We start from the raw sequence: 13,763 nt of genomic DNA, 5'->3' as shown, positions 1-13,763 counted from the left end.
CCCCGATTGGCAGCCATTGGGGGAACAGGGTGCAGGCGGCAGTAGTTCTGAAGCGGAGGAGGAGGGGCCGCAGCAGGCATCTACATCGCAACAGGTTCCATCTGCCGGGCCCGTATCTGGCCCAAAACGCGTGGCAAAACCAAAACCAGTTGGAGGACAGCATGGCCATCCGGTTAAAGGAGCTCAGTCTGCAATGCCTGAAAAGGTATCCGATGGTAGAAAGAGTGCAGTCTGGCATTTTTTTAAACAACATCCAAATGATCAGCGTAAAGTCATCTGTCAAAAATGTTCAACTACCTTAAGCAGAGGTCAGAATCTGAAAAGTCTAAATACAAGTTACATGCATAGACATTTAACCACCATGCATTTGCAAGCCTGGACTAACTACCAAACGTCCCTTAAGGTTGTAGCACCCTCGGCCAATGAAGCTAGTCAGCAACGCTACATCCCTTCCGTCACTGTAAGGCCACCATTTCCCGCACCACCTGCAGTATCTGTGCAGGTTTCGTTGCCAGGCCAAAGCAGTCAGGGAATCACAAGTTTCGTAGTAGGAAACACTGCATGTAGGGCACCGGCAAGAATACCGTCTCCAACCGTCTCTCAGTCTGCCATGTCCACCGGCACCCCCGCTAGTTCCACGATCTCCAGCTCTCCAGTCCAGCTCACCCTACATGAGATTCTCGTTAGAAAAAGGAAGTACTCATCCTCGCATCCGCGTACACAGGGTTTGAACGCCCACATTGCTAGACTAATCTCGTTAGAGATGATGCCCTACCGGTTAGTTGAAAGCGAAGCTTTCAAAGCCATGATGGACTACGCTGTACCACGCTACGAGCTACCCAGTCGACACTTCTTTTTCTTTTCGAGAAAAGCCATCCCAGCCCTCCACCAGCATGTTAAAGAGCGCATCGTCCATGCACTCAGGCAATCTGTGAGTACAAAGGTGCACCTGACAACAGATGCATGGACCAGTAGGCATGGCCAGGGACGTTACATGTCCATCACGGCACACTGCGTGAATGTGGTGGATGCAGGGTCCACAGGGGACAGCAATATTGGGACAGTTCTGCCTGGCCCACGGTCTAGGAAACAGTTGGCTGTAGCCGTTCGCCCCCCCCCTCCTCCTCCTCCTCCTCGTCCTCCTGCAGTAGCGAGAGCTCGTCCACAGACCGCAGTCGCACAACCACTCCATCCGCAGCTGCCACTGTTGCACACCAGGTGTCCCATTATGGGGTAGCTACTGGCAAGCGTCAGCAGGCTGTGTTGGCAATGAAGTGTTTGGGCGACAACAGACACACCGCGGAAGTTCTGTCCGAGTTCTTACAGAAAGAAACACAGTCATGGCTGAGCACTGTACATCTTGAGGCAGGCAAGGTAGTGAGTGATAACGGAAGGAATTTCATGGCTGCCATAGCCCTTTCCAAACTGAAACACATTCCTTGCCTGGCTCACACCTTAAACCTGGTGGTGCAGTGCTTCCTGAAAAGTTATCCGGGGTTATCCGACCTGCTCCTCAAAGTGCGCAGACTTTGCTCGCATATCCGCCGTTCGCCCGTACACTCCAGCCGTATGCAGAACTATCAGCGGTCTTTGAACCTTCCACAGCATCATCAATCATCGACGTTGCAACAAGGTGGAACTCCACACTGCACATGCTTCAGAGACTGTGCGAACAGAGGCGTGCTGTTATGTATTTGTGGGAGGATATACATACACGGGCAGACAGTTGGATGGCAGACATGGAGTTGTCAGGTGTGCAGTGGTTGAAGGTACAAGACATGTCAAGTCCTTCAGTGTTTTGAGGAATGCACACGGCTGGTTAGTGCAGACAACGCCATAATAAGCATGAGCATCCCCCTAATGCGTCTGCTGATGCAAAGTTTGACGCACATAAAGGAGCAGGCGTCTGCAGCAGAGGAAGAGGAAAGCCTTGATGACAGTCAGCCATTGTCTGGTCAGGGCAGTGTACAGGACGAGGTAGCGGGCGAACTGGAGGAGGACGAGGAGGATGATGGGGATGAGTATTTTTTTAATGAGGAAGCTTCTCCGAGGCCAATGGAAATTGGTGGCGTGGCAAGGCCGGGTTCTGGTTTTTTGAGGGACACAAGTGACGTAGATTTGCCTGTAACTGCCCCTCAACCCAGCACAACCGCCGATTTGACAACTGGAACTTTGGCCCACATGGCAGATTATGCCTTACGTATCCTCAAAAGGGACCCACGCATTATTAAAATGATGACCGATGGCGATTACTGGTTGGCCTGCCTCCTTGATCCTCGCTATAAAGGCAAATTGCAAAATATTATGACACATGAGAACCTGGAACAAATATTAGCAACTAAACAATCAACTCTTGTTGACCGTTTGATTCAGACATTCCCAGCACACAGCGGCGGTGATGGTTCTCACACGAGCTGCAGGAGGCAGCAGACCAGAGGTGTTAGAGGTGCACAAATCAGAAGTGGCGTTGGACAGAGGGGTTTTCTGACCAGGTTGTGGAGTGATTTTGCTATGACCGCAGACAGGACAGGTACTGCAGCATCAATTCAAAGTGACAGGAGACAACATTTGTCCAGTATGGTTACTAACTATTTTTCATCCCTTATCGATGTTCTCCCTCAACCGTCATTCCCATTTGATTACTGGGCATCCAAATTAGACACCTGGCCAGAATTGGCAGAATATGCATTGCAGGAGCTTGCTTGCCCAGCAGCTAGTGTGCTATCAGAAAGAGTATTCAGTGCTGCTGGTTCAATATTAACCAAAAATAGGACTCGTCTGGCTACCCAAAATGTTGATGATCTAACCTTCATTAAAATGAACCACTCCTGGATTTCGAATTATTTTGCCCCACCTTTCCCGGCTGACACCTAGCTTTCCTGTGAAAAGGTCTTGTATGTGGACTGGTCTGACTGAGTTTTACAATCTCGTAATTTGCAGCAGCTGTTTGTCCAGCATACGACATGTTTACACCTCCCTAAATGGGCAAACTTCCCCCACGGGGCCGTGGTTTCGCCACTTGGCTCAAGCACCCGTGAGAGTGCCGTTTGTCTGAAGAGGTGGGTGTGCACGCTTTTGGTCGACGGCACTGCCACTGGGTCCCCTCATAGTACAATAAAGTGTCTCTGGCGGTGGTGGCGCGCAACCAACGTCAGACACACCGTTGTAACATGAGGGGCCCTGGGCCTGTACCGCCGGCCACAAGACAGTTCCCCCATCCCCCCAGCTCAAACAGTGCTCTACGATTTGCAAAATTATCTCTCACAGCTCCACCAATGTTTAGTCTATGCGCTGACATCCTTCAATGCCTGGCACTGACAATACCAATGTGTTGACATGTATGATGCTACTTAAAATAGTCAGGGGCAGTGTCCTATATTTACACCAGTAAATACTTAGCGCCAAATTACTAGGTCTGAAACTCAGCAGAGGAGCCCACCCCTGTACCTAAGTATGCCACCCTTTTGTTTTTTGGTTTTGTTGTATTGCGAGACATTAACATCTATTTATTTTTTGGGAGTACTAACTGTCAAACACTCCTTACAATCGGCCTCCGCTGACAACACCAATGCTGCCTGTGTACCCCTGCAAGATAATTCCAAGTGCATAGAGCCTACTTTTGTTATGTTAGGCCTCCTAAGTCTGTCTGCGGTCCATAATAGAAATTGTCCTTCACTGACCACACTACTGCTGCCCTTGTACCCCTGGAACCAATTTTAAAGTGCCTACAGCCCAATTTTATTATGTTAGGCCTTCGAAGCCTGTCTGCGGTCCCTCCTTCCAATAGTCCTCCACTGACCAGACCAATGCTGGCCGTGTACCCCTGGAACCTATTTTAAATTGCATAGAGCATACTTTTTTTAATTGTAGGCGTACTAAGTCTGTCTGCGGTCCATAATAGAAATTGTCCTTCACTGACCACACCACTGCTGCCCGTGTACCCCTGGAACCTATTTTAAAGTGCCTACAGCCTACTTTTCTTATGTTAGGCCTACTAAGCCTGTCTGCGGTCCCTCCTTCCAATAGTCCTCCACTGACCAGGCCAATGCTGGCCGTGTACCCCTGGAACCTATTTTAAATTGCATAGAGCATACTTTTTTTAATTGTAGGCGTACTAAGTCTGTCTACGGTCCATAATTGAAATTGTCCTCCACTGACCAGACCAATGCTGGCCGTGTACCCCTGGAACCTAGTTGAAAGTGCATAGAGCCTACTTTTTTTCATATTTATAAAGCCCAGATGAACTACGCTGTACCACGGTACGAGCTACCCAGTCGACACTTCTTTTGCGAGAAAAGCCATCCCAGCCCTCCACCAGCATGTAAAAGTCCGCATTTTCCATGCACTCAGGCAATCTAAGAGTAGAAAGGTGCACCTGACAACAGACGCATGGACCAGTAGGCATGTCCATGGAAGGTTACGTGTCCATTACGGCGCACTGGGTTAATGTGGTGGATGCATGGTCCACAGGGGACAGCCTACTAAGTCTGTCTGCAGTCCCTAATTCAAATTGTCCTCCGCTGACCACACCAATGCTGCCTGTGTACCCCTGTAACCTTTTTTAAACTGCATTGAGCCAAATTTTTTGTTTAAGGCCTACTACCTGTGTCTGTCTGCGCCACTCAATACAGCTGTCCTCCTCTGAAAATAGCTGAGCATCAATTATCTGGTTTTCAGCCTATAGGAATTTGAAAACTGCATTGGGGCTACTGTTCTGAAAGGTAATTCAGTACCACAATGGACATAGAGGTCAGCGCACATACAGTGACCTGGCAATAACCCAAAAAACAAGAATGAGCTCTGAGACGTGGGAACTCTGTTGACCGCAATCCCTAATCCTCTCCAACACACTAAAGGCAGCCGTGGATTGCGCCTAACGCTCCCTATGCAACTCGGCACGGCCTGAGAAACTAGCTAGCCTGAAGATAGAAAATAAGCCTACCTTGCCTCAGAGAAATACCCCAAAGGAAAAGGCAGCCCCCACAGATAATGACTGTGAGTTAAGATGAAAAGACAAACGTAGAGATGAAATAGATTTAGCAAAGTGAGGCCCAACTTTCTGAACAGAGCGAGGATAGGAAAGGTAACTTTGCGGTCAACACAAAACCCTACAAAAACCACGCAAAGGGGGCAAAAAGACCCTCCGTACCGAACTAACGGCACGGAGGTACACCCTCTGCGTCCCAGAGCTTCCAGCAAGCAGAAAAAAACAAATTGACAAGCTGGACAGAAAAAAACAGCAAACAAATAGCAAAGAGGAACTTAGCTATGCAGAGCAGCAGGCCACAGGAACGATCCAGGAGGAAACAGGTCCAATACTAGAACATTGACTGGAAGCCAGGATCAAAGCACTAGGTGGAGTTAAATAGAACAGCACCTAACGACTTCACCACATCACCTGAGGAAGGAAACTCAGAAGCCGCAGTACCACTTTCCTCCACCAACGGAAGCTCACAGAGAGAACCAGCCGAAGTACCACTTGTGACCACAGGAGGGAGCTCTGCCACAGAATTCACAACAGGCTACTACTTCGGTAGGGCCTACTAACGGTGTCTGCCGCTCCAAGGTGTTCTCCTGGTAGCATTTCCTGAGCTTCAATTTTCAGGCTCTCGTTGAAGAGTTTTTTAATTTAAAAACTGCAGTGGGCCTACTTGTTTGGTTGGGTTCTAGAAACAGTGTCTGCCGCTCCAATGTGTTCTCCAGGTTGCCTTTCCTTAGCTTCAATTTTGAGGCTCTCGTTAAATTTTGTAATATAACAATGCATTTGGCCTACTTGTTTTGTTGGCCCTACTAACGGTGTCTGCCGCTCCTTGCTGTTCTCCACTGAACAAACCAGTGCCGCCTGTTTACTTCTGTTTCCAATTTTGAACTGCATTTAGCCTACTTACTGATTTGGGCCTACTCACTGTGCAGCCTCTCATTACAGTTGTCCTCCACTGAACAAAGCAATGCCCCCTGGTTAGTCCTGTTACCAATTTTGAACTGCATTTAGCCCACTTTATTATTTGGGCCTATATCTGTGTTTCCTCCTCATCCTGCCCATTGCCCAGCCAGTGATAGATGAGTCTGCTGGTACATTGCCCCAGACCACTACATTCCCCTTGCACGCTACACAGCCAGAATCTGACCCTGCTGAAATTTAGGTTCCCCTTCCCACATACTATACCACCTTACAAGGGGACAAAGAGGAAGGTGAAGATGAAAGTGCAAGTTCCATCATCAGGTGGGGGGGGGGCATACTCGTTGGCGACGTCACTGGCACAGGGCCCCTCATAGTACACAAAAGTGTCGCTGCCAGTGGGAGGCGCCCCCGCCGTGCAAACACACCGCCGTACTTTGAGGGGCCCTGTGCCAGTGCCAATGCCAACGAGTGGGCCCCCCCTGCTTGCTCAGGATCACAGCACTTGCAAAGTTTAAATACTTACCTCGCCCTGCTCCACTGCCGTGACGTGGTCCAGATTTCCTGGGCCCACAAAATACTTGAACCAGCCCTACCCCCAACAACTTTAGCCAAATGACCCCCAATTTCCAATGCCTAACTATTATTGTAAGGGAAATTAAGATTGACAAGCTTCATTAAGAAGAATGGATGTTTTTGCCATTAAAATGGGCACTCTAGGTGTTTTCCTGGCCCCCACTCACTGCCGACTATGCTTCCCCATTGACTTGCATTGGGTTTCGTGTTTCGGTCGATCCCGACTTTACGCCATAATCGGCCGATTTCACTCGACCCGACTTTTGAGATAGTCGGGTTTTGCGAAACCTGACTCGACTCTAAAAAAAAAAAGTCAAGGTCGCTCAACCCTAATCATCACACTGTACACATAAGGTGGTTTGCAAGAACGCACCTCCTGCAGCGCTGTACAAGTGCCGCAGATGTCATCAGGGGGTTAAGAAGGAGGTATTCTCATCTTATTAAATTGCTTTAGTTAGTTAGACAGCATGAAAAAAGGGTACATTTACAAGTGACTTTATTTTTCTATCTGCAGTCATTCTCCTGCTGTGACTGCTTTTATCTTGCATGGTGCACAGCTGGTTTCCATGGAGCTTGGTCACCAGAGCATGGCCGAGTTTGCGCAGTAGCTATATTCCAAGAGAAACACTAACTCCTAACATCTCAGCCACCTTTCTCCAGCTTATTGAGTTCTATATAGCAATTAACTTCTGTTACAAATCTTTCAAAATTTCCATCCCCAGTTTCCAAAACAGTTCTTCTGATCAGCCCTGACTTTTCTGAGCCTGTTTTTTCACCACTTAAAAAAAACCTATACATGTTTTTTTACCACTGTAATTGTACTAACCTGGAGAATTGTATTGCTGGGTAAATTTTACCATAAATTGAACAATGTAAATAAAAATACAATGATGAAATTGTGCGATTTTTGCCGTTTCACCACACTTGATTTTTTTTTCCATCTGATTTTAAAATGAATGTCATTCAAAAATACAACTCAGCCCACAAAAAACAAGCCCTGATATGGCTATGTCAACAAAAAGTTAAAAAAAAGTTATAGTTCTTGGGAGATGAGGAAAAAACAAAAACGCATATATATAGAAAATAGCCATGTCAAGAACGGGTCAAGCTTATTAATCTTATGTTTGTTTTGACTATTATCAGGTTAACAGATATTAAAGAAAAGGCTAAACAGCTAAATGAAGAGCTTGGAAGACTGGACATGGATATGGAAGAGCACCAAGGTACTTTTATGTACTGCTATCTCCCCAGAATAGACGGAAGCAGAAAAAGTTATTATATTTACTGTAGATGAATAACTGGAGAAGCACACAACAAACTTACAAAATATCCGCCACAATTTCTATTTATTCCTTAGCTGTACTAAAAAATCAATTTTTCCTAAAAAAAAATTGCATAGAAGTTTTATTTAAATATAAAAATCATTTTTGCTATGTAAATGCTTTTATACAAAAGGTAGATCTGATGATTTAAAAATCTCGACAGCTTTGGTTTTATTTTACCAGTGTCAAGTGTAACACAGGTTTATAGAGAATTGCTTTAACGGAATGTGTCATCAAAAAAGTTAGAAATTGAAAAACAGTATTAATGATTTAATTTGTAATGGTATAAAATATGAAAAATTATTTTAAATGTTTTAAACCTTGTTAGTTTCTAGACACCAGGGGCAGCAGCTGCTGACATTTGTAATGAAAACCTAGTGCACCGCTAGATCGCATTACGACTGCAGTAAAAGTGGGCGGGATCTGCTCGCATGTGTCTGATGTCACTCCTTCCCTTCTGGGTGTTTGGGAAGGGAGGAGGTGGAGAAAGTTTCGGATCACAGCGCAGCGCCATTTTGTTGGTGACTGCAATGTGATATGACGTGCGGACAGTGTCACGCAAGACCGCTGGCAGCGCCGCTTCTGACTTTCCATGTTTAACTGAAGCGAATATTGAAACGGCGCCGATCCCCACAGTGCAATATAACCATGCAGTGAATAAACCCAATTCATTCTTTTTTTGGAGAGGTTTTATTTACTGTATTCATTGAATGATAAATATGACCTGTTCTAATGATTCTCCAGGTCAGTGTGATTACAGCGAGACAAAACTTGTATTAATTTTTTACATTTTTTTCAGAGAAAAATCAGAAGTTTAAAAAAATTTGTTTGTGCTGTCATTTTCTGAGACCCTTAACGTTTCTATTTTTTTGTCGATGGCGTTGTGTTAGGGCTTGTTTTTTTGTGTGGTGGGCTTACGTTTTTTACTGTTACAATTCTGGGGTACACATAATGTTTTCTTCACTTTTAATGCATTGGGCACTGCAGCATGATGATTACACTTAACGGTGACAGCGGCAGTGAGAACACGTCGGGAAGCCTGACATTGAAATACTAATGTCAGGCTACTGAACTGTTCTTTCTGTTGGAAAAAAAAAAGTCACCGCCACCGCGTTGTTCTAATACATTGATTAGAGCAGGACTGTGGCGGTGACTTCTTCCATTGGTGAGAACAGGTTGGTAACATTAAGGCCATGTTCACACAGTGCGTTTTTTTCTGCGGAACCGCAGCGTTTTTGCCGCTGCGGTTCCGCAGCTGTTTTCCATGCAGGGTACAGTGTACTGTACCCTATGGAAAACAGGAACCACTGTGCACATGATGCGGGAATCGGGAAAAAAAGCCGCGCTGAATAGCCGCGGTAAAAAAGAAGTACCATGTCACTTCTTTTTTCGGAGCCGCAGCGGTTCTGCACCCATTGACCTCCATTGTGAGGTCAAACCCGCAGTAAAACCCGCAGATGAAAAAAATATCTGCGGGTTTTACTGCGGTTTGTGGTGCCGAACCGCTGCAGCAGGAAGTGCGGGGAAGCGGGCGGAAGTGCGTGGGCGGAGTGTGGCTGCCCCCCCGTGCTCCGATCCCGCCCCCCCGTGCTCCAATCCCACCGCCCAGTGCTCCGATGCCCCCCCCCCCCCCCCGTGCCCTAATCTCCCCCCCTTATACTTACCCGGCGTCCCGGTGTCCGTCCAGCCGTCTTCTCCCTGGGCGCCGCCATCTTGCAAAATGGCGGGCGCATGCGTAGTGCGCCCGCCGAATCTGCCGGCCGGCAGATTCGTTCCAAAGTGCATTTTGATCACTGAGATAGGTTATATCTCAGTGATCAAAATAAAAAAAAATTGTAAATGACACCCCCCCCCCCCCTTTGTCACCCCCATAGGTAGGGACAATAAAAAAAAAATTAAGAATTTTTTTTTTTTTTTTCCCACTAAGGTTAGAATAGGGGTAGGGTAAGGGTTAGGGGTAGGGGTACGGTTAGGGGTAGGGTTAGGGTATTTTCAGCCATTTTAACTGCATAGAAAACTGCTTAAAAAAAACGATCAAAAAAACGATCAAAAAAAGGATCAAAAAAGGACAAAAAAACGACCAAAAAAAGGACCTGCGTTTTCTGCCAAGAGCTGCAGTTTTTTAAAAAACAGTCCTGAAAAAAAAAGGATGGAAATCAGGAACGTGTGAACATACCCTAAGGGTATGTGTCCACGTTCAGGAAACGCTGCTTGTTTGACGCTGTGTAGAGCTGCAGCGTCAAACACGCAGCGTCCAGATGTTACAGCATAGTGGAGGGGATTTCATGAAATCCCGTCTCCACTATGCGGTAAAACACGCAGGCGGCAGACCCGCGTAAACGAACATGCGGCATGTCTTTTCGGAACGCAGCATGTCTTTTTACAGTGTGGCGACGCTCCGTCGCCGCACCGTAAATTTACCATGGACTATCATTAGATGCGGTAAAACTGCATCTAATGATTAGTAAAATGCGTAGAAACTGCGTTAATGCAGCTTACTACGCAATGTCTCATGCCGACATACCTATCCCGCCGCCAGAAGCCCCGCGTCCACTGCAGTTCTTGTGGCAAGATAAGTTCTCACGATAGCTTACCACAAGAACTGCTGTGCACGTGACCGGGGGTTATCTCCGGTCACACTAGGCTGGTTCTCACGGTCAGCTGACCGTGAGTGCTAGAATGTAGGTGATCGCTGGGGAGTTATCTCCGGTGGTCATCTATAAGATCTGCTATGTCTGGATGTCAGGCATCCAGATGTAGCAGAGCTGGACTCATCGTGGGACACTCGTTATGGGATATCTGCGGACAGGGAGTATGAATTTGTTTTTGTTTTTTTTTTTGCTTTTTTGCAGGACCAGGGTCTTCAAGAGGATTGAGCGTACAATAAAGATATGGTCAAAAAGTGTGTGTAATTATTTCATTAACCCCTTCCCGACGCACCGTATGCGTCATGAAAACCTGTGCCAATCCGACCTGTGACGCAGCATATGCGTCATGGCCGGATTGGGCTCCTGCAGGCCGGGTGAAAGGGTTAACTGTAATTTCACCTGGCCTGCAGGGACAGGGGGAGTTGTAGTTTAGCCCAGGGGCTACGATCGCTCTGATTGGATGTTGAAAGTGACGTTTCACTTTCACTTTCAATCAGAGCGATAGTAATATTTCACCAATGAAAATTGGTGAAATATTACAACCCAGCCATGGCCGATGCTGCAATAGCATCAGCCATGGCTGGAGATCGCGATCTTCCCTTTCAACTCCCCCCCCCCCACCGCCACCGATCACCTCCCCTCCGGTCCTCCATCCGGTCATCTAGTGTCCCACGCTCCCCTCCGTCCTCCTGTCCGCTCCCCCCGCTGTCCGATCCCCCCCCTCCTGCTGTCCGATCACGCCCCCCGCCCCCTCATACTTACCGACCTGTGTCCCTCCCGGTCTCTGTCCGCGTGTTCGATGGGCGCCGCCATCTTCCAAAATGGCGGGCGCATGCGCAGTGCGCCCGCCGAATCTGCCGGCCCGCAGATTCGTTACAGGTATATTTTGATCGCTGTGATAGGTTCTATCACAGCGATCAAAATAAAAAAAATAATAAATAAAACCCCCTCTTTATCACCTCCATACATAGGGACAAAAATAAAATAAAGAATTTTTTTTTTTCTCTTTGCCCCACTAGGGTTAGGGATAGGGTTGGTTCACACTGCGTCTAAGCAGTCCGTTAGACGGACTAAGTTACACCGGGCATAAACGCGGGGTAACGTAGTCCTTTATGGCCGCCATTGACAGCAATGTCGGACGCATCACTGGCGCACGCCCACAATGGGCGTGTGCTAGGGATGTGCCGTCATTGAGTGACGGACCCGGAGACGCGGGCTGCAGCGTTTCCGGGTCCGTCACTGCTAGAGCAGATAGAGCTAGCAGATGCTCTATTTGCGCTAGCGCGATGCAAACGTCGGCACTTGCGCTAGCAGCAGCCCGTTAGCATATGTGCTGAACGGGCTGCTGCTAGCGCAGTGTGAACCCGGCCTTAGGGTTAGAGTTACGGCTAGAATTAGGCTTAGAACTAGGGTTAGGGTTAGAATTAGGCTATGTGCACACGGTGCAGATTTGGCTGCGGATCTGCAGCGGATATGGCTGCGGATATGGCTGCGGATCCGCAGCGGATTGGCCGCTGCGGATTCGTAGCACTTTTCCATCAGGTTTACAGTACCATGTAAACCTATGGAAAACCAAATCCGCTGTGCCCGTGGTGCAGAAAATATCGCACGGAAACGCTGTGTTGTATTTTCTGCAACATTTCAATTCTTTGTGCGGATTCCGCAGCGTTTTACACCTGTTCCTCATTAGGAATCCACAGGTGAAATCCGCACAAAAAACACTGGAAATCCGCGGTAAATCCGCAGCTAAAATGCAGTGCCTTTTACCTGCGGATTTTTCAAAAATGGTGCGGAAAAATCTCACGCGAATCCACAACGTGGGCACATAGCCTTAGGGTTAGGGTTGGAATTAGAGTTAGGGTTGGAAATAGGGTTAAGATTAGGCTGTGGTTAGGGTTATGGTTAGGGTTAGGGGTGTGTTGGGGTTAGGATTAGGGTTAGGGTTGGGATTAGGGTTAGGGTTGTGGTTAGGGGTGTGTTGGGGTTAGGGGTGTGTTGGGGTTAGTGTTGGAGTTAGAATTGAGGGGTTTCCACTGTTACAGCACATCAGGGGTCTCCAAACGCAACATGGCGCCACCATTGATTCTAGTCAATCTTGCATTCAAAAAGTCAAATGGTGCTCCCTCCCTTCCGAGCCCCGACGTGTGCCCAAACAGTGGATAACCCCCACATATGGGGTACCAGCATACTCAGGACAAACTGGGCAACAATTATTGGGGTCCAACTTCTCCTGTTACCCTTGTGAAAATAAAAAATTGCTTACTAAAACATAATTTTTGAGGAAAGAAAAATGATTTTTTATTTTCACGGCTCTGCGTTGTAAACTTCTGTGAAGCACTTGGGGGTTCAAAGTGCTCACCACATATCTAGATAAGTTCTGTGGGGGGTCTAGTTTCCAAAATGTGGTCACTTGTGGGGGGTTTCTACTGTTTAGGCACATCAGGGGCTCTGCAAACGCAACGTGACGCCTGCAGACCATTCCATCAAAGTCTGCATTTCAAAAGTCACTACTTCCCTTCCGAGCCCCGACGTGTGCCCAAACAGTGGTTTACCCCCACATATGGGGTATCAGTGTACTCAGGACAAACTCGGCAACAGCTATTTGGGTCCAATTTCTCCTGTTACCCTTGTAAAAATAAAAAATTGCTTGCTAAAACATCATTTTTGAGGAAAGAAACATGATTTTTTATTTTCACGGCTCTGCGTTGTAAACTTCTCTGAAGCACTTGAGGGTTTAAAGTGGTCAACGCACATCTAGATTTGTTCCTTGGGAGGTCTAGTTTCCAAAATGGGGTCAAATGTGAGGGAGCTCCAATGTTTAGGCACACAGGGGCTCTCCAAACGCGACATGGTGTCCGCTAACGATTGGAGCTAATTTTTCATTCAAAAAGTCAAATGGCGCGCTTTCCCTTCCGAGCCTTGCCGTGTGCACAAACAGTGGTTTACCACCACATGTGAGGTATCAGTGTACTCAGGAGAAATTGCCCAATACATTTTAGGATCCATTTTATCCTGTTGCCCATGTGAAAATGAAAAAATTGAGGCTAAAATAAATTTTTTGTGAAAAAAAAAAAAAAGTACTTTTTAATTTTTACGGATCAATTTGTGAAGCACCTGGAGGTTCAACGTGCTAACTATGCATCTAGATAAGCTCCTTGGGGGTCTAGTTTCCAAAATGGGGTCACTTGTGGGGGAGCTCCAATGTTTATGCACACAGGGGCTCTCCAAACGCGACATGGTGTCCGCTAAAGATTGGAGCCAATTTTTCATTGAAAGAGTCAAATGGCTCTCCTTCCCTTCCGAGCCCTGTCGTGCGCC

At 47.2% G+C, this 13,763-nt stretch overlaps 1 protein-coding gene across 2 annotated transcripts in view; it reads left to right on the top strand.

The window, feature by feature from the left end:
- Positions 1–13,763, top strand: part of IFT74 (intraflagellar transport 74) — a 206,541-nt gene that overhangs the window by 130,278 nt on the left and 62,500 nt on the right. For both annotated transcript variants that reach the window (XM_069765381.1, XM_069765391.1), the window contains exon 13: positions 7,619–7,698. In XM_069765381.1, the coding sequence (XP_069621482.1) occupies positions 7,619–7,698 (80 nt within the window). The remainder of the gene's footprint in view (positions 1–7,618; positions 7,699–13,763) is intronic.

The sequence above is a fragment of the Ranitomeya imitator genome, chromosome 1 (genome assembly GCF_032444005.1).
Source record: "Ranitomeya imitator isolate aRanImi1 chromosome 1, aRanImi1.pri, whole genome shotgun sequence".
Taxonomy (NCBI): Eukaryota; Metazoa; Chordata; class Amphibia; order Anura; family Dendrobatidae; genus Ranitomeya; species Ranitomeya imitator.
The sequence above is the reverse complement of the archived record's forward strand: the minus strand, read 5'-3'. Positions and strand labels throughout refer to the sequence as shown.